Source organism: Fusarium mangiferae (assembly GCF_900044065.1).
Source record: "Fusarium mangiferae strain MRC7560 genome assembly, contig: FMAN_scaffold021, whole genome shotgun sequence".
NCBI classification, from domain to species: domain Eukaryota; kingdom Fungi; phylum Ascomycota; class Sordariomycetes; order Hypocreales; family Nectriaceae; genus Fusarium; species Fusarium mangiferae.
This window is the reverse complement of record NW_024573941.1, coordinates 131,010-157,797: the sequence shown is the minus strand read 5'-3', so window position 1 is coordinate 157,797 and position 26,788 is coordinate 131,010. Positions and strand designations below refer to the sequence as shown.

Sequence of the window (26,788 nt, the reverse complement as noted above, 5' to 3'; positions counted from 1 at the left end):
ATCTATGACTTGAAATGGCCTCTGCTATCTTCATGGGTTGTTTAGCGCAAACTCCAACAAATATCTCGCTGCTGCCATTCCCGTTTGCATCTGTGTTTCCGCCGTCGCAGCTCCAATATGAGGCGTACTAACAGCTCCAACCTCCCAAAGTGAGTGATACCTCTCATAGCTTGGTGGTTCTTCCTCATGACAATCAAGACCAGCACCCCAGATGAGACCTTCTGATAATGCGCGCTTGAGATCATGCTCGTTGACGATACCTCCACGTGCGGTGTTGATGACAATAGCTGTCCGCTTCATCCTCTTCATCTCAGAATAGCTAATGAGGTCTCTTGTTTGTGGAGTAAGAGGCATGTGAACGGTGATGACATCTGAAGTCTCCAAAACCTCTTCAACAGAACTGGCTCGCTGATGAGGAATATCGGCCCAGGCGTCGGCAGGGAGGAAGGGATCATAGGAAATAACATCTGCTTCAAAAGCGCCTCGGAAGATACTGGCAACGCATTTGCCGATGTTGCCCATGCCGAGAATGCCGATCGTCTTGCGATGCAGAATTAAGCCAGAGCATTTCTCCTTGGGTACAAGGATACCCGAAGACTGCTTGGCAACAATAGAGCCAACCTGGCGAGCAGATGCAGTAGCCAGCGTCAACACAAGCTCAGCAACTGCACGGGCGTTAACACCAGGAGTGTTGAAGATCTTGATCCCCCGAGCAGCGCAGGCATCAGCGTCAATCTTGTCAATGCCAACGCCTTGCTTGCCGATGGCGATCAAGTTGTGACAAGCCTTGACATCCTCTGCAGTCAGACGAGAGGATCTCATGAGGAGGTAGCGTGCTTCTTGCCTCCACTGGCTATGTTTGGGGTTGTCGGGAGTAATGGCGTTGAAGTTCTCTTGGCAGTATGCCATAACTTGAGGGTGGAATGCGTCCATAACATAGACTGTTGGCTTCCCAGAAGAGAGACTCTCTGGTGGAGTGTCTGTTACAGCGCTTGGTGCCATGGTGAATGAGGTGAGAGTTCTGATGCAAGGTGATGATAGTGGGGTCGTGTTTGTCTGGAGAACAAGAGGCTTAAGTCTTGCACTTTTATGTATCTCCCTCGAGGCGAACTCCAGCTCCTGTGACTCCCGCGGGATCAAACCGGTGAATCATTTCTCTTTTTTCTGTTCCGTTTTGCGGCATCCGTTATCCGTAGGCTTCATGCCGATGTGAGATGGACAATGTCCGATGACTTTTCGGGGTTGCATGCGGCCCCGCTCCGACCCCACGATCTTCTCGGCTCCAACAATCGGCTTCCGTCCTTGAATTTGCGTGAAGGCAATTGATGGGGGAACGAGATCGGACGCGGAGAAGGACTTATCCTGCATCTGAGTCTTGAGGAAGAAAAATGACTCTTTGTGATCTTGGAGAAGTGTATATTAATATGCTGGAGAAACCACCTTGACCGCTTCTATCCTCATCAAGCACCAGCATCTCCAATCCCCAATCCCCACTATCACCTACTCCAATACACCAGTCCAACTCGTTCAATCAATCCAATACTCTCACAATGGCTGCACCTATTCCCCACCCCATGCGAGAGAAGCTTCTCCGCGATGAAGTCGCCTACACAATGAGCATCAAGCTCGTCAAGTCCATCGAAATCGCCGGCATGGCTAAGACAGCTGGCTACGATGGCATCCTCGTAGACATGGAGCACTCCTCCTTTGATCTCGAGACAACAAACCAACTCTGCGTCGCCGCTCTCTACGCTGGCATCTCCCCCATCGTTCGGGCCCCCAGCAAAGACCCCTTCTTCGTCTCAAGAATTCTGGACGGTGGCGCTCTCGGAATCATCGTTCCTCACATTCGTTCTGTACAAGACGCTCAAGACGTCGTCAACGCAGCCAAGTTCCAGCCCATTGGTCACCGTTCCTCCACAAACGGTCTCCCCCATCATCAGTTCCGCTCCATCCCCGCCAAGGTTTCCAACCCTGTCACAAACGCGGCTACCATGGTCATCCCCATGATCGAGACCCTTGAGGCTCTTGAGCTAGTCGATGAGATTGCAGCTCTTCCAGGCGTTGACTCTCTTCTCATTGGTACAAATGATTTGACTGCCGAGATGGGCATTCCTGGAGATTACGAGAACCCTCGTGTTACTGAGGCTTACGAGCGTACCATCGCCGCTTGTAAGAAGCATGGAAAGTGGCTGGGTGTTGGTGGTCTTCATGCTCGTCTTGATCTTGTTGAGAAGTTCTGCAAGATGGGAGCTCGTTGGGTCATGGCTGCGACTGATGGTCCTCTACTTCTTGGTGCTGCTACCAAGCGAGGTACTGAGATGGCTGCTTTGAACGCTCCGGTTGTAAAGTCGCAACAGGCGAATGGTCACTCTGTAGAGAAGAAGGCTGCTAATGGTGTTACCAACGGTACAACGAACGGGGCTGTCACGAATGGCAACGGCATCACAAATGGGGCCGCCAATGGCATCCCAGTTGCAGCATAAGGAACCAGTTTATATTGTATACGCAAAATAGTTTATAGATAGTTGTTTTGTTTAATTTCAAGTGTAATTCTCCGCATCATGCCCCAGTAGGAGCTCGTCCAGACTAAGTTAGGCCACTTTCGATCAAATCGCACGTGACTATAGGATCAAGCCCGATAAATCTGGGGTCTTCTCCAGCTTCCCCTCCGATCAAACGCGTCCCTCGGGCTCACTCCGTGTCGTATCTCTCTCCGCCTCCAGATCAATCCAAGAAACATGCAAAATGGCAACTGATTGGCGCGAACTATCCCGCGTGTCACTCCCAAGCCCTGCACGGGCCAGCAGCCCCAGTTCGTCACAGTCCCAGCCTCCGCAGAAGAACAGTCTCGCTTGTGAACGGTGCTTCAAGCGGAAACAGAAGGTGATACTTGTCACTATCAGGCATTTTGGGGTATTAGCTAATTTGTCTTAGTGCGATAAATTGCGTCCGGCGTGTACTTCATGTGCAGATCTTGGCGTTGATTGCATTGCTCGGTCTCAGCAGTTTGACTTTAATGCTGAGGATACTACTTTGACGCACGCAAGAGTCAATGGGTATGTGATAGCGACGATTTCGCAGTTTACATATCATTTACTAATCCTATTAGTTACGTTGAGTCTCTAAGACGTCGTGTTGCTGAACTTGAAGAAAAGATAAAGGTTGCCGAGCAAAAACATGTTCAAGCCAGACATACTTCCTTTGGCACAGCAGATGCTGTTTCGCCCATCAATGGAAAACGCCGACGCTCAAATTATGGATCTATCTCATCTGCCCCAGTGAATGAACAGACCGCTGCCAATGGGGAGGAGCAGTCAAGTGTCCAAGACACCATGAGCGCCATCGGCCTCTTGTCTAATAAGGCCATGGCGGAGTCTCGAACGAATACAGGTGATAGGCCACACAAACTCGCCATCATCGAGTCAATATCGGCAGCCTTGGCTGTAGATGGTCGAGATCCTTCGAAGGCTTCGTCATCGCAACCGGTGTATGTGATAGACGAACAGCTCATCCCACTTACACGTGAGTTGACACTGAGTCACTTCCAGCGGTTTCTGGACTGGAGCGTATGGCTCCCCCATATTGATGAAAACCGCTTTTTTGAGCAGTACGAATCCGTACTGGAGACGAGCAACCAAGGTATTGATCCCGCTAGAACCGCACTGCCTCGCTTCAATATATTCCTATCTATAGCAATAGGCATCAGCATGTCACCTGATGCTGGTCGCCTTTCATCACTGGCTACCAATCTACATGCTGCAGCTGTTAAGCTGTTGCCCTACATTCTGCACTCCCAAGAGCCCCTAGACACCCTGCACTGCATGCTTTTGCTTGCAGTCTTCTCAATGTTTAGTGCCTCAGGTGGATCAACGTGGCACCTCATGGGCTTCATCATGACGAATTGCATTGCCGCAGGCTTGCACAAAACTGTACCGCCAAGGAACACATCAGATTCTGAGGGCACGTATCGGATTGAGTGGCTATTTTGGAGCGTGTATCTTTGGGATAGGTTGGTTCAATGCCTTAGGTTGATGTATTGAACTGACGAATACTGTAGGTCTCTATCATCTGTGATGGGTAGGCCATTTACTATTACTGAGGTTGACATCTCTGTTGCAGTATTACGCCCAATTTGACTCAACACGACCATTACTGACGACGGAACAGGTACCAGACATAACAGAAGATGAGACTGCCTCAGGGTCAGCCAAGAATAAACTCGCTTGGAGCAAGCATCTTGTCACCCATGCACAGCTTATCTCAGATATACTTGGAAGTCACCAGCCTAACGCACTCTTTTCCTACAGTAACCTCTGCTTCTGGCGAGAGTTTCCCCCACAAGCCGGAGGCACTACTACCCCAACAAATCTTCAGTTCGACTACCTGGACCAGTTAGCATGCAGGGCACTGATCCTCATGGTCAGACCAAACAACCAGAGCCTGACAAACTCGGAAGTCCATGCTGAGAGTGACGGCGAGGTGGAAGCCGATACGATCAGTTGCTGCAAGGCACTCATCGAGAAACTCTATAGTAGGTCTGGGAGCGGCACCACGGTATCTTTCCTAGACGCATATGATATCTTGGCAGCTGCTGTGGCGTATGTCTGTCTGGTTCAGCACGCACCACAGCCGAACCAAACAGGCTTGACGCAAACGTTCGAGGTAGTGAGCAAGGCCTCTATACTTCTCACACAGTGCTCATCCAAGTTCTCCGCATTGAGCATCTTCCAGCAGTTTCTCCTGTCACTGTCTACCAAGATGATGGAGGGACAGGGCAGCCTGCAGGTAAGGTCATTTTCCCCAAAGTAGATATGCTTAAAATATGGTTAACACTCGCAGAATTACCAGGACTTCATACCCCCCGAAATCCCAAGTCATCTACGTCGTATAGTGCAGCGCTTTTCCTCATCAGGAGCAATCAGTAACTCGCTTTGATCGCCCAGCCCCCGGGCCAAGTCCGTCGGTCCCGAATCATGAAGCTTTCATTGGCGGAACCTAGCCGACGGGTGAAGTCCGAACGCTAGCCCCCGCGAACGTCGCACTCTAACTTGTAAGGTTATTCCACAAACGCGGGGATGCGGGGAGACCGCGGTAGTGAGCTCGGATGAAAGAGCGAGAAAGACATACTGGAGTTGCAACATCTTGGCATTCTTGGAAGAACTTGTCCAGGTTGGGGTAAAGATTGGGATGTATAAAAGTGTACGATACCCACGGTTGTTGGAATGATCATCAGCACTCTCTCTCCATTCAACCTTATCACTGCTGAATTGTTCCTGAAACCCTTTCGAGAGACATAGTTCTGCCATCAACATGACTGGCTCCGTTCACTCAAAACCTGGGTCTTTTGACATCAAACGAGATGTCGAGTATGAGGAGGTCGCTCCTGTGCGAGATGAGATCCTCGAGCACTATCCGCTCATCAAGGACAAGACTCCAGAGGAACGAGCTGCCATTGAGAAATCTCTGGTTCGCAAGCTCGACTGGAAGTTTCTTCCCATGGTCACAGCCATGCTTTTGATGAAGTAAGTCATTCTATCTTCACTCACGTTTCTCTTACTAACTGATGCAGTTATCTCGATCGAATCAACGTCCCCAACGCTCGACTGGCCGGCATGCAAGAAGATCTTCACATGACAGATACAGTCTGGTCTACGGGCATCTCCATGTTCTACGTGGGCTACATCCTCTCTCAAATCCCCGCCAACGTTATCCTCGCCAAGGGAACCCCTCGAATCCTCCTCCCTAGCTGCATGCTTGTCTGGTCGTGCGTGACCATTTGTATGCCTGCTGTTACTGCAGGATGGGGCTTCTGTCTCTGCCGCTTCCTTATTGGCTTCACTGAAGGACCTTTTGTACCTGCTGTGTCTCTCATGACTTCTTCCTGGTATACCAAGCATGAGTCCCCTATGAGGATGGGTATCTGGCATGCGGGAAATACCATCTCTCAGGCTCTTTCGGGTCTTTTAGCTGCTGGTATCTTGACTAACATGGAGGGCGTCGCGAATCTCCGAGCCTGGAAATGGTTCCTGCTTCTCGAAGGTATGTCGTCAAGCACGACAATACAGTTTACATCGCTAATTGTTCATCCAGGTGCTGTTAGTATCTTGGTGGCTCTCGTGAGCTTCTGGTTCATCCCCAACTTCCCTGACTCCACGGGCACATACTTCATCACTGAGGAAGAGGCCGCTATGGCTCAATATCGTCAGACTGTTTCTGCTGGTGGCATTGCTGAAGATGATGCTGGCGGCTACTGGGATGGTTTCTGGATGTGCATGAAGGAGCCATTTGCCCATCTCTTCGCCGCTATCCACTTCTTCTTAATCATCGCTCAGTCATACAAGGACTTCTTCCCATCAGTGAGCAATACTTGGTCCTTGTTCTCACACATACTAACAGTGATGCAAGATTGTCGCTACCCTCGGATTCTCCGGTACCACTACCTACCTCATTCAGGCTCCTCCTCCTATTATCGCCTTTCTTGTGATGATGGGCATCTCGTGGTCTTCTGGCCGTCGATTGGAACACGGTTACCACATCATCGTTCCTATCCTTCTTACTCTAATTGGCTGCGCTGTCATGATCACCACTCTCAATGTCGGCGCCCGATACTTTTGTATGATCCTGCTCGTTGTTGGTCCGTTCGTTGGTCTTAACGTAAGTTCTCTCCCCTATATAATCACCCACAGTAAGGCAGTTCACTAACTCATCCTTAGATCCAAATCTCTTGGGAGACAACTGTTGTCCCTCGTCCCCGTACAAAGCGCGCTGCCCTCATCGCCTACGCCAACTGTGTTTCGTCTGTTTCCCATTGGTTCACACCATACTTCTTCCTCCGAAACCAGGAACCTTACTATCAGACTGGAGGCGGCGTTATCATCACAGGTTGTGGCCTGGTTGTGGTCTTTGTTCTCATCACAAAGTGGTACGTGGCTAAGAAGAACAAGGCCTTGAAAGCTGCAGAGGATGCAGCTGGTGAGCCTGAAGGTTGGAGATTTGCTGGCTAGTGGGTTTCAAGACACTTCAGCCGTTAGAGCATCGGACACGATCACCATGAGTGTAGAGCTGGTTATCTGCTGTACGTATCAATCAACCTTTACGTAAGATCATTTATTCATTGGTGTCCCGTGGGCATTTGAAGGAATACAATCACATACACCCACAGCTCTTCGTTCCCTTCGAGCCAATCCATCCTAAGAACTCTCCTCGTTATTTTCCCCCGCTTCTGAGTGGTTGGAGCCAGAATCAGAGTCAGATTCAGAGTTGGAGTATGTGTCTGATGAACCAGAAGTAGTTGTTGCTGAAACGTCCTGTTCACCCTCCTCATATTCTTCTTCGCCTTTTTGTGTGAAGTCGACATGCCCCGGATGAAGAATACCAACGTGCTGGTAACATTTATGACAGAAGCACAACCCTTTGCACGTATCGCAAACCCAATAAAACCCAAAAATGCGCTGTAAATCGAGATTAGCTGATGTTTGAGAGACGGATCCCAAGAACTAACCGATAAGCAATAGTCACAGTAGGAATCCCCCTGTTGTACTCCTAGTTTTGATGCAGCTTTTGACTTCTTCTTTATTTCCTCAGGGGTGTCCTCACTATTGTCCGCGTCTGTTGAACTGCGACTATACAATAATGATACAACATCTGGATCACTTCTGTGATATTGAGAAATTGTCAAGGGAGTCCACGCCTCTTCTCCCTGTTTGACTATCACATCTGTCTTAGCCCCATGCTCAATGAGAAGTCTCACGACATCAGCACTCAGTGGCGGCTCTCCCACATTTTCTGGCTTGAGTAGTGGTAAACCGTAGCGAGGTGCCCAACAAAGAGGTGTCCAACCATCAATATCTGGGACATCAACATCCAACTTGGCACCCATTAGTGAGATGATCTTCTTGACAACTTGGAGTTTTCCTGTTTGGGCAGCCCAGTGTAGCGGCGTACGTCCTTGTTTATCTTTGGCATGTATGTCGCCCCCTCGCTCCAGAATAGCTTCGAAGTTGGCCAAACCGTTACAGGCCGCCAAATGTATAGGCATGCGGCCCATATCATCCTTTACATTAACCGTAGCGTTTTCTTGGTCAAGAACGAGGCTGATGATAGGTGGCAGACTTCCGAGAGCAGCCGAGTTAATCGCATAGCCCCAAATACCAGCTTTGACAGTAACGTCTGCATGTTGAGACAAAAGGTAGCGGACTATGTTCTCATGTTCTAACGCGTCGATTGGACTCTGAGAAAGAAATAGGGCTTGCAAAGGCGTGCCCAGGAAGTCTTCAGTTGCATTCACGTTGGCACCATGCTCAACAAGGAATTTGATGATATCAAATCGACCTGCTCTGCAAGCTTGATGTAGAGGTGAACCGTGATGTGGGCATAGTGAGTTGACATTAGCTCCGCGGTTGACCATGAATCTCACCTTCTCAAAGTCACAGTCTGCGTATACGTGCAGGGGAGTAGGTCTTTCTCCGGCCCCAATCTCAATGTCTGCTCCAGCATTGACTAGCTGCTTGAGGTTTTGGATCTTGAGATCGCGATAGTGAAGGGCTCCTAGGCCATTATCCGCTGTCGCGTTTAGATCAATCCTCGAAGGGAATTCCAAGATAGTGGAAAGGGTTCCGCCAAATATTGCAAGGTGAACAATTGACCTCCCTGTCTCCTTGTCTCGTCGACTCATTTCCGCCCCAGCTTCAGCAAGCATCCGAACGATTCCATGGTGACCTTGAAATGTAGCGCACATAAGGGGAGTCCAGCCCTTGAGCCAATTGTTAAAAGGCTCATCAACTCCAAAGCCATACTCAAGATCAACAGTCGCTCTGTACTCAAGAAGTACCTCCACAGCATCCTGGTGACCAAAGCATGCAGCGTATGTGAGGGGAGTGAACCCGCGGGAGAATCCAACGTTGGGGTTTGCACCTTTATCGAGTAACAGGCGGGCTATCTTGGGCTGCTCAAGCGCAGAGCAAAGTGGTGCCTGGTTCTCTTTATAGGCTATGTTCGGATCAGCACCTGCTTCCAGGAGCATTTCGACCGCATTGTACTGTTTCATTATGACAGCATATTGCAATGGTGTCCACATGTCGTCGGTGGCCAGGTTGGGGTCAGCTGAATTTTCTATCAGCATTCTCAGAGCCTTCTCTCTTTGGACAGATTCGTTGGCTGGTTTGTTTGCATACGAGTATATCAGAGTGGTGAGCAGCGTGTTGCCCTCACGGTCCTTACAGTTGACGTCTAATTTGAGCTCCAGAAGTCTCTGCAGCATACCAAGACCAGCTTCTTTTAGCTCTGGCTCGACGCTTGTGACTAAGAGAGGCTTCTTAAGGATTCCAGCCAAGGGACCAGCTCCAGCATCGAGAAGCATATCGAGGATATCGACGCGAGCATGAGTAACTGCCCAATGTAACGGAGGTCCAGACGGCCCAGGAATGTTTGGATTGGCTCTGTAGTCTATAAGTAGCCTGATGCACTTCATGAAACCGTCATCGGTCGCCGCATGCAAAGGCGTCCACTGATCATCCCCAGTGTGAGAATCTGAGATGCCCATATTTGGGTCTGCACCTTTCTCCAATAGCAGTTTCACTGTGCTGTGGTTACCGCCAAGCACTGCGAGATATAAGGGAGTGAAGTTTGACTCAGAAGCACAGTCAATATTGACCCGTGACTCTTCCAAAATGCTTTTGACGGTCTCGGTGTGACCTTCAAGGGCAGCCTTGTGAAGCGGGTTTCTTCCAGAAAGGCTCGTGTACTTCGTATCGGCACCGTGCTTCAACAGAACTCGGACTGTATTTGTATGCCCATGACAGGCTGCCTGATATAGAGGGGATGCCTGCATGGATGTCTCGTTCCTCCAATCGACGTCGGGGTCTGCGGGACATCCAAGACTGAGTATTCTTTCGGCAAACCCCTCTAGACCCAGATTGGCAGCCCGATAGATCAAAACAGGCGGCCACTCAAAGTTGTCAGGTATCTTCCCCTTGGCCTCTATCTTTTCCAGCAGGGCTTTCATCAGCTCCTCGCTCCCAGAGGAGCTTGCGGCCTTGAGAACATCCCATGTCTCCTCGGGGGTGAAGTCGTATTCACCAAGAAGATCCTCGACCACTTGTTTCTGTCCTTTACTTGCTGCTTCGATAAGACCTCGCAACGCATCGTCACTACCTAGTGGCTCCACCACATTATCGAGGCCAAGTCCAGCAAAGATTGGGAACAGAGACTGGAAGCAGGGAGAGCGTCTGGTGGCAGGGTTAGATAAACACCACTGGGCTTTGGCGAGGGTCTGAACCAGGTCCTTTTTCGATGACAAGGTGGATATGTCTGGAAGAGGGGAGCTGAGAGAATAGTGATGTGCCCAAGCCTGTATGGCATATGAAGCAAGGTTTGTGCGGTCTGGGAAAGGTGGTGTCTCGAAAGTTGCTGAGTCTGCAACTGCAAAGGTCTCTCTGACATACTCTTGAACAGTGTGTCTGGATAGGTAGTCTAGACACATGCTTTGAATGAGATGATGAGCTTTGCCTTTGATCTTGTTCCACAGATAATCCTTATCTTCGGCGTTCTGTACTGAAGCATCACCATTGACCATGATTTCGTGGAAGCAGGGGTGTTTAAACCTGACCTCGTTGTGATTCACCTCAAGAATACCAGCAAAGTCCTTCTCAATCTTTTCAAGGAGCCGGTCAACAGCCATGAAGCTTGGAGACACTTTATTACCTTCCCTTTCGTCTGAAAACGAGAGGACAGTGGCAAGCTCCCAGATAGTGAGTGGCCTGACAGCATATAGGAGCCAAGAGAAAAGGCACTCGAGGGATTTCCTGTCGACATATTGCGTGAGCACTGCATTCAGCACAGATACCATAGCCCTGTCGCCCTCCGCCACTTGTTTTGAAATGCTCAATAAGCCAAGAGTATCATCAGTCGACATCTCGTCGGGCCATTCTTCCCGAATTCTGAGCTGTTCACATAGAATATGGCGCACCGGAGGGTCTAACTTTTCCATGAACCGCAGCTCCTCGAGTATCTGCTCTCCGTTGAGAGTCAGATCCCCCCTTGAGCTTATCAGTGCTTGAATGTCGTTTTCGAAGCCATCCGCATCAAGGTCTCCCAACTCCCCGGAAGATATATCGATAGGCACACAAAAAGGACCCGACAGCTCTTCACTCAGAGCACCCGGCTCATGACTTGTAACGACAATCTTCCAGGGGGTCTCGTCATTGTAATACTTGTCAGTGATGTGATCCAGAAACCTCTTGCGTGAACTCTTAGTGCAGTCGTCGAAATGATTGATAACAATCATCGTCTGCTCGACTTCTGCTGAGATTCTGAACATCTCAAAGAACTGAATCAGGTCTGTCTCAGTCCATCCCCTCTCATTTTCGATCTGGCTGCACAGTCGATTGATAGCAGGTCCGAGTTTCGGGTGATGGTTACAGATTTGCGCCAAGAAAGTAGCTATCATGTCCCGAATACTATCGGCACGCACGTCGAACCTATCGAAAGAGAAGTATAGAACGTTTGCACGTCGTTTCACTTTTGTGGCTTCGTCTTCGAGTGCATAGAACACGCTCTCGGCCACATCCCTAACCCGGTGGCTACCGTGGAGATAGAGTATTTGAGGACAAGGGCTGTTCAACCAGGATTGATAAGCTGGTAGATCGGCCAAGGGGTTGAATTCAACTTTGTTTCGAAGTGGATAGATTGGAGACGCCAGAGCAAGAAGCTTTCTCTCTTGGGAATACTGCCGGGCTCCGATGGATTCTTTCGGCTCCCGCACATCTGATAAGACACTTAGCAATACTCATAAAGCGATGACCGAGCCTCTTGAATATACCTGGCTCTATCTTGGCAAGATACGTAGTAAGAGGAGAATAGTCCGTTCCGGTTGGTGCTGTCAATCTTTTCTCCAACGGTATGCCCAACGTCGCACAGTAAGCGTCGAAACCCTGATCTCAAGTCAGTCTCGGGTTATACGGAGACTGCGTCTGATGTTGAACCACTCACCCCATTGCTGTTTAGTCCGTGAGAGTGCAAATTTATTATCCAGCTGCGCAGCGCGATATGTGAAGTTACAAAGAGCCCATTCACTTGGATAATGGCTTTGGTGAGCCCTGATATTGATTTCAGTGAAGGTCGTGGTTTTCCGGAGTCCTGAGAGTAGTTGGTATAGAGAAAGCTAGCTAGCCTCGTTTCCATGTCGGCAGTGTCTCTCTGGCGGTGTGGACAGCCGTTGAAGACCTATAGTTTGTCAGATCAAGTAAATTGTATGATACATCGGGCTACTAACCAAGGCTCGTGTCATCTCTGATATGTCTTGCCATGAGCTCCTATCGAGGGAAGCTGTAATGAGAGCCTTAGCTTGGTCAGTAGAAGTTACACAACTCTCAGCATTTCAAAAAGCCTCAGAACTTGCATCTTTAACAATAGTACCTCCGATATCATGAGTGATGAAGTATATCAGACGTTTCTATATGTAGGTCTCCATGTCAGACTGAAAACCGTGTTAAGATGATGAGTCATCCCATACCTTGATCTCGCCAGAACGCTTTGAGCGTAGCTCATTGAGCAATCTTAAGGCAACCCGATGGATTGCCTCTCGAGATCTCTGACCAGAGAAGACTTCGGAAGAGTCATAATCAAATCGAAACACCCGGCAGCTGCTGTGAGCGTTCTTGGGCTTCTCCCAGCCTTCCTCAGCGAATTTAGTAACCCAAGCTGAGCTTCCAGATCCAGGGCTCGGCCCAAACTCGTTGTCAGTCCACTTTGCATACACTCCTGGTATAACGATGAAACTGTAGATCATCAGTATCGGAGGCCTGGCGTTGGTGCGAGACCTACTCTATAAGTCGTGCTTCAGCAGCCTGAGCACTTGTATCACTGTCTGACGGCGACTCTTGCCATACAAGGTGTAAGACTTCAGCCTTGGTGTCAGCTTCTGTCGGTTGGGTAAGCTCGAAATTCGGGGCTTCATCTCTGATATCTTCACATCTCTCTTCAATCTGTATCTTTGAGTTCTCAGTACTGTCGATATACTTAACTTGGTTCTCATCTTGATGCTGCACAGATGAACGTCGAGACGGGACCTCATCGCCCGAAGAGGACCCGGAAACGGACTCCGAGTCAGACATGTCAGATTTGGCAGTGTTTCTCAAAAAGTTCACCAAAGTTCCAAGAATGCCTCCTTGACTTTCATCCGACTTTCCGCAGAGAAACAATCCCGGTCAGCGAAATATGTCTTGTCTCCGTGCTTACCGGAATGTGGAGACTCACCGTCACTATGGTCGACATGGGTAGGGCTTGAAATGCTTCACATAGTAGTTAGTGTAGGTATATTAGCCGCCGATAGTGCAACGGTACACATGACAGGAAGCATTCGTGGTTAAGCTGGAAGTCTATTCGCAGGATCCGGCGAATAAAATCCCTCACGGCACTCGGGCCCGTGCGTGCATAATTCTACTGCCCTAAACTACTAAGATCTGCCGAGGCTTGTTAAGCTGAACCTCCTGCTCCCCCAATGTTGTTCAGAGGCTTATCAAACTCGATCTCCACAAACTCATCCAAGTCTAGTGATGCCAGGTTCTCGATATCGTAAGCCTTGCGAAACTTATTCGTAGGCGGCAGAGTCGGGTCAAACAGGATAGGATCATCGCGCGGCGTGGACCCAACCAATCCTCCCAGCACGGTTTTCCAATCCCCGCTGGCATTGATAGTGACTTTGCACTCAAACTCCTCCTCCTCGTTGTCCCTGTCAAGTAGAATTGCAAAGCGCATAAATCTCGGTGTGCCCGAAGCTACTAGGCTGTTCTCGAAAAGGCTCCACTGAGCACCCACTTGCTTGCCGTAGCCATTGCAGAGAAAACCACCAGCTACTCTAGCTGTATCGTTTCTCGTTTGGCTGACCGTCTTCTCCCATTTGGCCGAGCTGTCGACGCTGACGAACTGGCTGGCTCCAGCCGATAGTCCATAGCCGATAGTTTTGGATTCTTCGGCAGATGTTGCTAACACGGAGACACTTCCATGAGGTGCTATCCTTGCTACCTGGGGTGCTGAGCCTCCTGGATTGCTGCTCTTGAACTCGAACTTGACTTGAGCTTCGCGGATACGCCGGGATTTCTTGGTTGTGTCGAGATGAAGATCATAGACAAGCAAGGTCGCGTTGTTTCCGTCTGGTGACAGGTAGCCATGGATGATCTCGCGTGAAAAGCACTGTACTTGAGTTATTCCTTGCCGCTCAGTGATCGTCGATCGTTGAAAGGGCGCGGCTGGGTCATTGCGGGTATGAAACTCGTTGTTTTTCTCTGCGGATATATTGAGGCCGATGCTGATGGATGTTGCATGTAGTTGGGCCTCTACGTCGAAGCACTCAGTGTTTTCATCGTTGTTACCGTAGTGGTCTTCTTTCTCAGTATGAGCCATCTTGCCAGGAGGTCATCCAATGCTCGATAAACCTCGGCATGGCGAGTCCAGCAGTGCATTTTATGCTCATATTTGGTAGTGAGTCTCGTGGCTCGTAAATCACCAAACTCTATTCGCAATACTAGCCGCATATGCTGACCGCATGGCCAGGTCCAAAGACCTTTTGCTATGAACATCCTTACAGGGCTGTACGATCCCTGGCAGCCTAAATGGAACCCGGTAGTGACGTGGCCCCTGCAAGGCGGAACCTAGAGGCCCTATCACATGCACCAGAATAGACCCTGGAGATTAGGGTGGGGTGTCGATTTCAGAGTCCCTGGATTTTGCCTGCGTCAAAGCGTGACATGCCGAGGATTGAATTATCTGCTTGCTTGGTGTCGTCTATGATGGTAGGAAGAGGCTTGGGAAGTTCTCTAGGTCCCTGAACAACAAGCAAGATATCCAAGATGTTCTCAGCCCGGAAAATGAGCACGGCAATCCAGGATTACAAACCCCACAATGCAGAGCCAGATTATGACTTTGTCGAAGCAAATGCAGATGCAGCGTCCAAAGTTGGTGATGTTTCTAGTGAAGACAGTGGCAGCGAGGATGAAGATGGAGATGAGGAGGGAGAGAAAGTCTCAGTGAAGGACATGCTCGCCCAAGTCCTCAAAGAAATTCGCAATGGAGAACTCAACCTCACCGACAGTCAGAAACTGGCTGCTTTCGTTACCCATCGGGGACCAAACCTCGCCCGCCAGACTAGAGACAGAGACCAGCCGACAGCTCTTCACATCATGGCCAAGGAAGACAAAAAGTCACTTCCTAACCTGGATGAAAAAATGGAGCCGCTCATCAAATTCCTTTGCCAACAGAAGAATTACCTCGAGATCAAAGACCGTTCGGGGTGCACATCCCTGTTCCTTGCGATTGAGCAACGAAAGAAGCCGATGGTGCAGTGGATTTGCGAGGCTCATCCTGACATAAGCAGCATCATCTCCATTGTTGGAAGCAGGGGAATGAATTGTCTTCATATCGGGATTCACAAGAGGATCAAGTTCCTTGACTTACTCATAAAGAAAGCGAAGCCTGAGGTTTTGGCAGCAAAAGATGACAATGGGAACACCCCGCTTCATCTTGCTGTTGACTACGAAAACTGCAAGAGAGAACAGCTACAATATATCAAGATGATGCTAGACAAGGGCGATCGGGCGATATCCAACAGCGCGAACGGTGACTACAACAAGGCGAATCTCTCTCCTTATAGATGCCACAAAGAAAGTGTCAGAAAGGGTCGAAAGAAACAGGCAGAAGAAGCGGAATCTGTTCCAAATAGAGGCATGCCGTCATCTGTGCCGTCTATTTTACAACCTGACAGCTCCGTGCGACCCGAGATGCGAGACAGCGTACAAGTCGATCACCGAACTAAGTATGGAGGCAGTTTCACCACCCAGCCTTCTGTTCCCATTGCCTCACCAGCTCCAAGTGTCGTTCCAGATGCTGGAGACAACAGCAAGAAGAAACTAACTGGCGAATCTGGTACGAACAAGTCCAAGAAGAGCAAAAAGAGCGGCAGCAAATCAGACCCAGTGGATGAGACCATTGTGAAAGGAGTTGAACGGTTGCTCAAGCTGCACTATTTGAGATCCCGGGATTGCACTGACGCCATGGAGATCTTGTATGGAAAGAATACACCCTCGGGTAAGTCTAACCTTTCCTCTGAATATTACTTATGGATTGAATTGTGCTTGACATGTCGTAGACAAGGAGCTTAGCTTTGACCTCTCTGGCATGATGCATCCAGATGAAAGTCTCACTCAAAAGGAACTCACTAATCTTCTGCGAAACATCACTTTCGAGGACACTCTCCAATATGTTTGGATCCCCAAAATCACCGTCGAGGAACCTCACCAAACTAAGTCGAGAACCTCCATGCGCAAACAAATTAAGCCCGTACCGGATGGGGCTGGCAGGTCGGACTTGGTGCACATATTCAACCAGCTCCGTAACAAGGGCGTTGAGACGGTCCTTCGCGTGTTTGTACAAGACTCTGATCCAAACTCTCCATCCCACAGTGATGAGGCCATTGAGAAGGCGCTCCAAGGCATGGGTGTTGAGGTTTGGGACTGGAACAAGACAGACTTGTGCACCGAAGTTATTGTCAATGCCGCTCCCAAGGCACGCGAGGTTCATCTCTACTGGAGTGGTAATAATGCTGTACTCAGAGGCTGGAGCGAGCCTGGAGGGTTGGCAAAGCTAACCGAGCTGGGGCTCGTCAGACTTCATATCCAGCAAGTGAGTCTTGCTTAGTTATCGGCATATGGCAGTTTGCTAACACCAAAAGGGCCTTGAGTCTTCCGTCCGAACTGAATACAACGTAAACGAGTTCCAGAACAGAATGAAGCTACTTTGTCCTGAAGTCGAAGTCGAATTAGAGTGGCCAAATGCGCACCGAAAACGAACTGATAAGACCCCCGCTCGCCCTGAAGAAGTCCCGGAGCATACTACCAAGCACGAATGGATCCAGTGCATGACAGAATTCAGAAAGCTGATCTTTGAAGCCGAGGCAAATTACCCCATGGCCCCTGGAGCCAAGGTCAGCGAAATGATTGAACCAATCCAAATTGCGATCATCGATGATGGAGTTGACAAGAAAGATCTTGACTACCATTTTATCGGTGGTAGAAGCTTTTGCGTACGGTCTGAACATGGGGGTCTTTTGGATCCATATTACATGTCTCGAACTGGACACGGAACTATCATGGCCAAGAGCATCCACCTCATGTGCCCGCATGCATCTCTCTTTATACTAAGACTTGAGGATACTCCCTCTGAAGATGGGACCAAGCTGAATATCACCGCCAGAAGTGCTGCAAAGGTATGTAAACTGGAGCATAATGGACAACAGTAACTAACGTCACTAGGCCATCCGTGCAGCAATAGTACAAGGAGTCCAGATTATTTCCATGTCATGGACCATCGATCCACCAAAGGACGACAGAGAAAGACAAGACCTGGAAAACGCCGTCATCGAAGCTGCCAAAGCCAACATTCTCATGTTCTGCTCAGCGAGCGACAAGGGAGCCCACGACATCCCAACATATCCCTCCAAAGCAGCAACAGGCAAGATCTTCACCATCGGCGCTGCAAACTCCTCAGGTGCAAGCGTAGACTACGTCGGTAATGCCTCTGGGCTCAGCTACACCTTCCCCGGCGATAAGGTCAAAGTCGATAGCGGTCCAAGCCGAAGGACTCCCCCGGAGATCGTGGACGGGTCATCTGTCGCGACTGCATTAGCAGCTGGTCTCGCAGCCTTGATTCTCTACTGTGTCCAAGTTAGAATATTCCTTGCTAGGGATTCTGAGAAACAAAAAGCTCGGGAGGATTATAGAAAGGTGAAGCAACATGCATGGATGGTAAAAGCATTTGATACGATTGAGACGACAAAGGAGAGTAATCACAAGTTCCTCAAGGTCTGGGAGGTATTTGGAAAATGTGTTGAGCAGAAAGAGCAGACGCCACCGGGAGAATGGCTCCAGTTGGTGGCTGACGTTGGAACGAGGTTGTGTGTTAGGATTTACTAAGTATATGATGTTGACTCACAAGATCAGCATATTTTAGACCGTACAATATCTCAATGAGATCAATCTGCTCTGCCCTGTGATCCAGATTGATCTCATTAAGTGGGTACTAACGCTTAATTATCCTGATTAGGCAGGTCTAAATGCTGCGGCTCTCATACTGATCCTCTCCCAGTAGCCCATAACCGGACAAGTAAGGCAAGGTTTTCTTCATTAGGCTAGAAGACACAGTCCAAAGGCATCAATGAAGGTCCTATAGGGTGTTCTGAAACCCATGAGTCTCGATTGTATTAGCGATGCAGCCAATCGTTGTAGTCAGAAGAATTGCCAAGAATGGTTTAGCTTGGGCTCTTGCTGACATGAGCGCCGCGCGCCTTAGTAAAGACATCCAAACCAAGAATCGACCAGACTAGACATAAATGCGGCCGAGACCTGCAGATACTCCATCCCTCAATTACTTTTCACCTCAGACGCCTTCATCAGAGCTTACTTCACACATTAAATATCTTCTCTTCTTCAGAGCCAACTGCCATCGCCATGCCAACCTTTCAAGAAATAGCAGCAGCTTCAGTGCAGTCGCGAAGCCGCATTCGTCATCACGTCTATCAAACACCTCTCATCCCCGCCAAGAAGGTCGGCCGCGATCTCAAAGCCAATGTCCTGTTCAAAGCTGAGAACTTTCAGCTCACGGGATCTTTCAAAGTCCGAGGCGCCATGTCCAAACTGTCAGCAGCAGGGCAAGGCCGATTGATCACTGCTTCATCAGGCAACCACGGCATCGGCTGTGCTTTGGCATCGCAGACTCTATCCAAGGATCTCACTGTTGTCCTTCCAGAGATTGTTATTCTTGCCAAGCTGAATGCTATCAAATCATACGGTGTCGATGTGATTCTGCATGGCGCTGAGGCTGGGCTCTCGGAGCAACATGCCCAGAAGCTTGCTGCCTCGGGTGATTATACTTACGTATCGCCATACAACGACCCCGATATAATTGCTGGTCAGGGTACCATTGGCCTCGAACTTCTAGAGCAATGTGACCATATCGATAACATCTTCATCTCGATGGGCGGCGGAGGTCTTGTCAGTGGCATTGGATCCGTCCTCAAGGCAAACAATCCAAGCATCAAAGTCTTTGGTGTTTCAGCGGTCAACTCAAAAGCACTATCTGAGTCGATGGCCACAGGACACGTTGTCGAAACAGAACATCTTCCCACTTTAGCCGAGGCTGTTGCCGGCGGCATCGATGAGAACACTATAACCCTCGGATTGGCGAGTGCAGTTGTTGATGAACTGATCGACTGTAGTGAGGACGATATAAAAGAGGCATTGAAGGAGCTTGCTTGGTCTGAGAGCATGATTGTTGAAGGGTCCGCAGCTTTGGCTCTTGCTGGCTTCAACAAGGTCGCTTCAAAACTAGCCGGGCAAACCAGTGTTGTACTCCTTTGCGGGTCGAATTACGATCAATCCGCGATCAGCAAGATAATTTCTCGGTCATAAAGAAGTCAAATAGAAGAAGCTTTCGCTTTCCGTATGACACTGCTTGCAACATTCAATTATACTTTACGCAAACTGCTTTATTCTTGCACATGGTCAATGGAAACTCTTTGAAACACAGGTCGCGCAGTAATATCTTGACTTCGTTTATGGTTTCATAGTGATAATCTGCTATTAGAGCGGTGCTGCAAAGTAGGTACTTCTATCTTTAGACTCCTTGGCTAGTATCAAACTAAATCCACGGGTATATACTTAGTCCAATCACCCTTAGCTGCGAGGAAGTCAAGTGGCTCCATATGTTCTACTGCACCTCCATAAGGGAGACTGACATAGTATCCCAGAAAGCGCTGAATATCCTTAGGGAGCGTTTCGACAATCTCATATGGTATGGCCAAATACTGATTCTCTTCTTGGCGGCACCATCCTGGTGTCGTGAAAGCGCTGAGCAACAAACTAGCCTCGTTCGTAGTGTTCGGCTTCTGGCCGTAGAAGACAGACCCTAGACTGATGATTGTGAGTATGAGTCTTGGGAATATCTAAAAGCCATAAATAAACTCACCAAAGAACAGCATCCCCTTTCTTCAACTCGATTTGAGTCTCATCAGCAGGAGTGGGATCTCGAGTGTCCTTCCACATATTGGAGCCGATAACAGCTCGAATAGCACCGTTATCTTTGGTGATGTCAGTCGCTGCATAAGCGATACCAAAATCGGTTTCGCGTTTGGCGGGATGGATGGTGTGATGGCAATCGTCCTGACGACGAAGGCCCCAGCCAGAAGATCCTGGCTTAGAGAACAAGGCGGATGTAAAAGATACTTGAGGCTCGGCAGTAGAAACGGTTCTCTCTTCAGAATAGTAAATTGTGCAGGTATCAGTGAGAAGGCGTTTCGTGAGGTCGATGAAGAGGTCATTGATCAAAAGATCGGTGGCAAAGGTTCGACTCTTGCCGATCAGACCAAAGGTTTGACCATCAGCCAGCGGTCCTATCTCTTGGAGAACGGAGTCTAATGTTGCGGTCTTGGCTGCACCTTCAACAACGACAATTCCATCTGCCTTGAGAGTCTGGAGGACATCGTGGGCTCGAGCTGAAGCGGCGAATCTCTTAACAGAAGACATAGTGGTGGTGGATATGAGCGATAGGCAACAGAGGAACAAGATGGCTTTGATGTATCAAGCTTTTGGTGGTGATTTCCTTGTAGAACTGGGAATTCGGGCTACTTATGCTTCCGTGGTGCTTCAGGCATTTAGATCTGAAAGCGATGGTCATCAACTTGTACATCATATTGGCTATCCTCGGAAATGCTGTGGCATTGCCTAAAGGCCGGCCGAAAACCGCAAGCCCTTGGATAAGATAAGCCCAGGCCCAGTCCCACTGTGATAAGATCTTCAGTGATATGGCTTTTTGCAACTGATAGCATTAGTGTTACCGGTTTGGGAACAATTAACGCTATCAACTCTTTTAGCTCGTTTCGTGCTTTGCTTTCTGACCCGTATTCGGTCTGATTAGAATAATATAAGCAGTGATGTGCATATATACCAGTTTTATCAACCCAATTATACTATTCATTTAAACCAACAATTACAACAATTAGAGTTGTCTTGCAACTGCAACTAAGCTTTCTCCCATTGTACTTTGAGCCTTTTGCCAAAATGCCTAACCCTGTTCATCAGCGGAATAACCCGGAAATCACGGCGTTGCCAGCCACGGCCCCCATCGAAGAAATTGCCAGCGTGATTCGCAGAGACGGGGGCATCATCATCAAGAATTTCATCAAGCCAGAAGAGGCAGATCGAATCCAGGCAGAGGCCGACCCTCACTATCAGAAGGTTGGCAAGTATGAAGGCACCCTGTTCCCTCCTACTGACCCGCCTCTGAGGTATGTACCTTACATCTTGTTCAAGTCTTCTTTTCCTTCCGTGAGTGATTACTAAAATGGAGTGTGCAGTGGCTTCGCAGGAAAGTCTCCAACATTTGCCCACAAAGCTATCAACCATCCTGTCTATCGAGAGGCATCAAAGCTTTTACTAAAGGAAGAGTCGTAAGAGTTGCATCTCCTTGAAGTTTGAAGTTTTATCTAATCAAGGAGACACATAGTTACCCTTTCCGTGATGGCAAGCGATACAAGTGTGTGTCTAACCCCGTCTTGGCCGTATCGGAAGCCTTCTCTCGCGGTCGATCCAAGGCTCAGCCCCTCCACCGGGACGACATGGCTCAACACTTTGACCATGTCGAAGGTAGCGGGGAGAGTTCTCTGCTGGGGTTGCTCGTTGCGGGCACTGTACGTATTGGCACTATTCCTACTTCCGATCAGCGTGCTGACCTGATTGCAGAAATGCACTTTTGAGAATGGAGCCACCCAAATCATTGTCGGCTCCCACTTCTGGCCCGAAGCCGCCATCTCAGGACCTGCCGATAGATCTATGTGCTCCACGGCCGAGATGGAGAAGGGCGATGCCGTTATGATCATCGGTAGCGTGTGGCATGGTGCTGGAGCTAACATTACCGACGAGCGACGTAACATCTTTTCTTGTCACATGGTGCGTGGCTCATACCGGGCGGACGAGAACCAGTACTTGGCTATTCCTCGTGAGGTCATCAAGGACTACGATCCTGAGGTACAGTCGTTGTTGGGTTACTCGGTTAGTCACCCAAACTGCGGCCATGTGGATATGAAAGATCCGATCGTCACGCTGGGCAGCAATGAAGATCCTTTCGGATACGGGAGCATCGAAGGGCAAGTTGTAGCCTAGACACACAAGACACCTTCATTTTTTACGCTAGATCTAGTTTAAAAATAAATTGAGTGTATTATTTATATATATTACAGAACCAGGATCACTCTTTTAGGTGCCATTAAGACTTTGCTGTAAATCGCCTGTCTAGGTATACATCTTCTCTTAAGTTTTAAAGTTTTTTAGCCGCAAGTAGTGTCATATATCAACTCGTGTTCTTGATGCCGTGATATCTCTCCAAGTAATACAAAGCTAATGTAACAAAAACCCCAATTTAACTCAGAGTCTAAGCTAGGTTATATATATAAAGCTTTAGATGAAGGCATTTTAATTTAATTCACCATGGCATAGCTACCACATTTGGCTCTGTGAGAGTAATAATTCAAGCTTGCCCTTATTGCGCCTTCGACCACCTTTGCGACAAGTCCAACGCCATGTATGTAATCAGCTAAAGGCTTTGAGATGCACGCTTATTCTTACATATGTTCTCTAGATCTTATACTAGCCATCTTATGTTCAATATTTTGCCTGGCAATCGCGTGTTTTGTCAAGGAGTTGGTTACTCTCTGTTAAACATGGCATACAAGAAGACAACATGACGCTATAGATTGTGCTAAAGAACACCAACGGGTCTAGCAATGAATGTGGGGCAGCATTTCATGCGGGGTTTACTGATAAACCCAGATCTAACTATAATTCACCTAACGTTAGCCTTCGATAACATAGTTCAAGCTAACAGGCAAGCCTACTTCCTGCTTATCTAGAAGAATCTGTCCAATCAAGAGCTATATGTATACGGGCGTTATCTCTCCTGGTTCTTATCTCTTTCATATTAAGTTGATATCACCTAGAGGACTTTCATTGATAGCACTATGATATCCTGTCTTGGATTAGTACGATGTTCAACACCGAATTGCTCAACAATCAGTTAACCGAGCCGCATTTTGTGCCGCTTTGAATTACGGAATGTACATCCCACAGTGAGGACTGAATACCGGATGACTTTGGTATACCGCAGAGACTCTTTGGAAAGCTAGAGGATGATAGTGATACCGCAACAGTCCGCGATACAGATAAAGTCTCTCTCATGAATCAACAAAAGCTGGATAAAGATTAATACTTAAGACGGTTGTCGCAGCTCCCAACTATCTCACAGTCATTCCATAACTCATCTCAACCATTCATTATGACTACACAGATCAATCCCTCTCAAGGTCAACACCTTCCGCACACCTTTGGCCTGTGGAGCGGCATAAGTATAGGATGGCTTACCATCAATTCCTTCGGTGGAATATCCTTTATCTTGTTCATCAGTCTCTCAGCTGGTGGTCTTCCTACTCTCATCTATGGCTAGTAAGTCTAGAAGCCCTCGTGTACATCGCCTTTATGTCGACGTTGATACAAACCTGTTTTAAAGCACGGCGTCAAGTCTTTGCGTCATGTGTATCATGCTCGTCTTCGCGCAATGCTCTGCAAGGTTCGCTACTGCTGGTATGTCGGTCACCCACAGCTTATCAACCGTACTGACTTTTGCCAGGCGGCGCTTATCACTATGCCGTCTTTCTTACCCCTGAAAAGTACAGGCGACAGGTTGCCTATCCCCTCGGCTGGCTGAACTATGCAGGCTGGGTCCTGACCCACGCGGCCTGCTGTGCTGTTACTGCCACCTTGTTTCTCGGACTGATCAATCTCTGCGACGCGGACTTTGACGTGACTGTTCGATGGCGTCTGTTCGTCGCATACATGATTGTTGCAATTGCCTGTTGGCTCGTTAACCTCTTTGGGCTGAGGGGGATCCCCACGCTGGAGAATATTGGCTGTGAGTATAAGCATCGCTGCCAGCCCCCATGCATAGATGTGCTGACTTGTATAGGCTGGGCAACCGCTATTGGTTTCGTGGCTTTCTCTGTCCTGCTTCTTGTTAAGGCTCCAAAGGCTTCCGCAAGTTTTGTCTTTGTAGAAACTAGCAACAGAACTGGGTTCGTGTCAGATGACAATGCGTTCGTCATTCAGCTCGCTAATCAAGTGGTGACCAGATACTCTTCTACGGGATTTGCGGTCCTACTCGGACTGATGAATAGTTTCTCAACTCTGATGGGTCTCGATGGGCCAGCGCATCTGGCTGAGGAGATTCCACAGCCTAAGCGGTTCCTCCCCCGCATTATGATCATCGTCATCCTCAGTCAGTTTGCGATTGGTCTTGTTTGGATTCTTGTCCTTGGCTTTTCTGTCAAAGACTTGGATGCTATTGTTGCAACATCTACTGGGTGAGAGTAATACCTTGTTCCTGCTGGATACTGCTAACACGCTGCAGAGTCCCCGTGCTCGAAATCATTCGACTCGCTACTGGCAGCCGGGCAGCGGCAATAGTGTTCTGTTGCATTCTACTCGTGAACATGATCGCATCATCTCTCGGTTCGGCCATTACGATGAGCCGTCAAGGTTATGCATTCGCCCGAGATAATGGTCTCTTCTGGAATGACAAGTATGGATTGAACGAGTTCCATCCTCACAGAATATCCACAGCTGACATCTCACAAGGCTGGTGCACTTATCTCCCCACACAAACCTTCCTGTGTGGTCGATCAACCTCTCATGTGTGATCGTGTTCGCAATTGGTCTAATGTGAGATAGAAAGCCTTCAACGTTAAATCCTCCCTAACGCATCACAGTTATCTTTTCTCGCTCACCGCATTCAACGCAATAATCGGTGCACAAGCTGTTTGCCAGATCATCAGCTTCGGTATGAGTCCCTGATTCATTCTTGGTTCTTCCGTTAATACAATAAAAGGGTTTCCCGCACTCATCCTTCTGTTGACCAAAAGATCCATGCTCCTTCCAAGTCCTCGCTGGGATTTTGGAGCTTGGTCAAATCCGGTATACCTCGTCGCTATTCTATACTCTGTCCTTGTTATCATCGTGGCATTCGTGGGTCCCCATCCTATTCCTGATGATCATTCCGAGGCTAACAGCGCGCTAGATCCCGCAAACCCATCCAGTGACTGCCGATACTATGAACTATACCGTCTTGATCATGACATGTTTGGGTGTTGCAATGATTGCTGGATGGCTGTTCGAGGGCCGCGACAAGTTCTCCCCTCTCAGGAATGTTGATATAGATTCAGATATCCAGGTCATTGAGGGCTTGGAAGAAGATGTCGAGCAATCCATCCAGGACAAGCGACAAAAGGCTCACGTCAAAGCTCACGACCAGACTGCATAGTTCTGATGGAATAACTTATACTCTGGACTGAAGTTTGGAGTAATATGTACTTAGATATGGTATATCGGCCAGATCAGCAATAGGCCGGCTTTTCCTAACGTCTACAATACACTTCTCAAGTAGTTCTGAAACAGTGCTCTCTCACGTATATAAAACCATCTTGCGCCTATATTTACAGAATGAAAGTTACCCTAGTAAATAACTAAAGATGTAATATCTGACTTTTCCATGAGTCAAGTTGTCAGTTTCTCAAAACCTTTCTAAAGAATAGAATCACAATCAACAACCACTTGCCACAATATCCTGTTTAGTTGTCTTAGTATTAGTACCTTCTATCCGTTATGTTAAGTTTAATAGACACTTTTTCAGATATATAATCTCCGCCTACCCGTAAACATCTATTACTTCAGTTTAACCACAATTATATCTTCATCCATAGCCATAAGTCCCCTCAATTATGGATGAAATTCTTCGATGCTACCCTTCCCGCTCATTACGCCAGTCGCTAATCAACGCTCTCCAACAGCAGCACATATTATATATTGATATCTGCCACGCCTTCCAGCAGTCGTGGCTAGGCTTAGTGACAAGACTAGTTGCCAAGCAATGGCCGGCCTGATGCCAGTAACCGCAAGGTAGAAGCGTGTACAGACTTACAATCTGCACGGCAGGCAGTCCACTTAATTTTCAATCTACAGAATTTATTCCTGCACGCCAAGTCTATTTCTAAAACGAACTCACATTTTGACATTGTAATCTGTCGTCATCCGTTTTCCTATATTCCTATCTGATAAGTAGACAGGTCTGGCAGGGTTGTAATGCAGATTTTCTATTTTGTGGGGAAGTATTACCTACTCCTGGGTACTGTACAGTACGCCTGGAATATCAGCTAAGCTTAAATCGGCAATCCTAAGCTCGGCTACTGTGAGCAAGATAGGAGAATGGATCCTCGGGCTTGCCTAGCTCTATCTTACAGACCTGATCTTGCCTTCGTCGCTAGTGCTCATATCTATATTTAATGTGTGGCATAACACTGGCTATTGATGAGAGGCTTTGAAGAACTAAACAATCTTGTTGCAATCAATTAGCGCTCATTATTGCCCCCCTCAGACAACCTTTTGCGTATCGTTTCCATACAAACAATCCCCGAAATTAAGCTACCACTCCATCATGGCTGCTACCTACACTTTGTCTGCACATCTCGCGAGGGTTATCGCCGCATCATGGACTGAAAACGGCTCGCATGTCAAGACTCCACCCCCAAACGCGGTTTCGTCAATCAACTTGATGGCATTTCGTCCAGTGACTTCACCAGATGAGAACCACAAAGTCAATGACAGCCCAAATAAAAAACTCAAAACCGCTTGAGTACAGG

The 26,788-nt window shown here is 48.4% G+C and overlaps 11 protein-coding genes across 11 annotated transcripts; 7 read left to right on the top strand and 4 right to left on the bottom strand.

Annotated features, from left to right (window-relative positions):
- Positions 1 to 30: 30 nt before the first annotated feature.
- Positions 31 to 1,002, bottom strand: FMAN_09715 (uncharacterized protein; the record flags this gene model as incomplete). The annotated part of the gene is made up of 1 exon (XM_041825394.1): positions 31 to 1,002. The coding sequence occupies one exon, from the start codon at positions 1,000 to 1,002 to the stop codon at positions 31 to 33; it is 972 nt and encodes a 323-aa protein (XP_041690779.1).
- Positions 1,003 to 1,550: 548 nt separating this feature from the next.
- FMAN_09716 (uncharacterized protein) lies at positions 1,551 to 2,486 on the top strand (the record flags this gene model as incomplete). Its single annotated transcript, XM_041825393.1, has 1 exon — positions 1,551 to 2,486. One exon carries the CDS (start codon positions 1,551 to 1,553, stop codon positions 2,484 to 2,486), a length of 936 nt encoding a protein of 311 aa, XP_041690778.1.
- A 262-nt stretch (positions 2,487 to 2,748) lies between these two features.
- Positions 2,749 to 4,938, top strand: FMAN_09717 (uncharacterized protein; the record flags this gene model as incomplete). The annotated part of the gene is made up of 7 exons (XM_041825392.1): positions 2,749 to 2,886; positions 2,938 to 3,059; positions 3,113 to 3,642; positions 3,697 to 4,012; positions 4,061 to 4,121; positions 4,171 to 4,788; positions 4,843 to 4,938. The coding sequence occupies 7 exons, from the start codon at positions 2,749 to 2,751 to the stop codon at positions 4,936 to 4,938; spliced, it is 1,881 nt and encodes a 626-aa protein (XP_041690777.1).
- Positions 4,939 to 5,313: 375 nt separating this feature from the next.
- Positions 5,314 to 7,007, top strand: FMAN_09718 (uncharacterized protein; the record flags this gene model as incomplete). The annotated part of the gene is made up of 5 exons (XM_041825391.1): positions 5,314 to 5,525; positions 5,573 to 6,042; positions 6,094 to 6,359; positions 6,409 to 6,657; positions 6,717 to 7,007. 5 exons carry the CDS (start codon positions 5,314 to 5,316, stop codon positions 7,005 to 7,007), a joined length of 1,488 nt encoding a protein of 495 aa, XP_041690776.1.
- Positions 7,008 to 7,193: 186 nt separating this feature from the next.
- Positions 7,194 to 13,115, bottom strand: FMAN_09719 (uncharacterized protein; the record flags this gene model as incomplete). The annotated part of the gene is made up of 7 exons (XM_041825390.1): positions 7,194 to 7,454; positions 7,505 to 11,766; positions 11,822 to 11,933; positions 11,992 to 12,225; positions 12,275 to 12,340; positions 12,515 to 12,779; positions 12,826 to 13,115. 7 exons carry the CDS (start codon positions 13,113 to 13,115, stop codon positions 7,194 to 7,196), a joined length of 5,490 nt encoding a protein of 1,829 aa, XP_041690775.1.
- A 361-nt stretch (positions 13,116 to 13,476) lies between these two features.
- On the bottom strand, positions 13,477 to 14,403 carry FMAN_09720 (uncharacterized protein; the record flags this gene model as incomplete). The annotated part of the gene is made up of 1 exon (XM_041825388.1): positions 13,477 to 14,403. The coding sequence occupies one exon, from the start codon at positions 14,401 to 14,403 to the stop codon at positions 13,477 to 13,479; it is 927 nt and encodes a 308-aa protein (XP_041690774.1).
- Positions 14,404 to 15,224: 821 nt separating this feature from the next.
- Positions 15,225 to 17,966, top strand: FMAN_09721 (uncharacterized protein; the record flags this gene model as incomplete). Its single annotated transcript, XM_041825387.1, has 4 exons — positions 15,225 to 16,083; positions 16,145 to 16,677; positions 16,727 to 17,260; positions 17,307 to 17,966. The coding sequence occupies 4 exons, from the start codon at positions 15,225 to 15,227 to the stop codon at positions 17,964 to 17,966; spliced, it is 2,586 nt and encodes an 861-aa protein (XP_041690773.1).
- Positions 17,967 to 18,500: 534 nt separating this feature from the next.
- On the top strand, positions 18,501 to 19,460 carry FMAN_09722 (uncharacterized protein; the record flags this gene model as incomplete). The annotated part of the gene is made up of 1 exon (XM_041825386.1): positions 18,501 to 19,460. One exon carries the CDS (start codon positions 18,501 to 18,503, stop codon positions 19,458 to 19,460), a length of 960 nt encoding a protein of 319 aa, XP_041690772.1.
- Positions 19,461 to 19,684: 224 nt separating this feature from the next.
- On the bottom strand, positions 19,685 to 20,573 carry FMAN_09723 (uncharacterized protein; the record flags this gene model as incomplete). The annotated part of the gene is made up of 2 exons (XM_041825385.1): positions 19,685 to 19,961; positions 20,017 to 20,573. The coding sequence occupies 2 exons, from the start codon at positions 20,571 to 20,573 to the stop codon at positions 19,685 to 19,687; spliced, it is 834 nt and encodes a 277-aa protein (XP_041690771.1).
- A 534-nt stretch (positions 20,574 to 21,107) lies between these two features.
- On the top strand, positions 21,108 to 22,208 carry FMAN_09724 (uncharacterized protein; the record flags this gene model as incomplete). The annotated part of the gene is made up of 4 exons (XM_041825384.1): positions 21,108 to 21,334; positions 21,397 to 21,496; positions 21,545 to 21,736; positions 21,789 to 22,208. The coding sequence occupies 4 exons, from the start codon at positions 21,108 to 21,110 to the stop codon at positions 22,206 to 22,208; spliced, it is 939 nt and encodes a 312-aa protein (XP_041690770.1).
- Positions 22,209 to 23,376: 1,168 nt separating this feature from the next.
- Positions 23,377 to 25,413, top strand: FMAN_09725 (uncharacterized protein; the record flags this gene model as incomplete). The annotated part of the gene is made up of 9 exons (XM_041825383.1): positions 23,377 to 23,543; positions 23,608 to 23,681; positions 23,728 to 24,009; positions 24,064 to 24,457; positions 24,505 to 24,675; positions 24,732 to 24,815; positions 24,863 to 24,933; positions 24,982 to 25,118; positions 25,171 to 25,413. The coding sequence occupies 9 exons, from the start codon at positions 23,377 to 23,379 to the stop codon at positions 25,411 to 25,413; spliced, it is 1,623 nt and encodes a 540-aa protein (XP_041690769.1).
- Between the last annotated feature and the right edge of the window lie 1,375 nt (positions 25,414 to 26,788).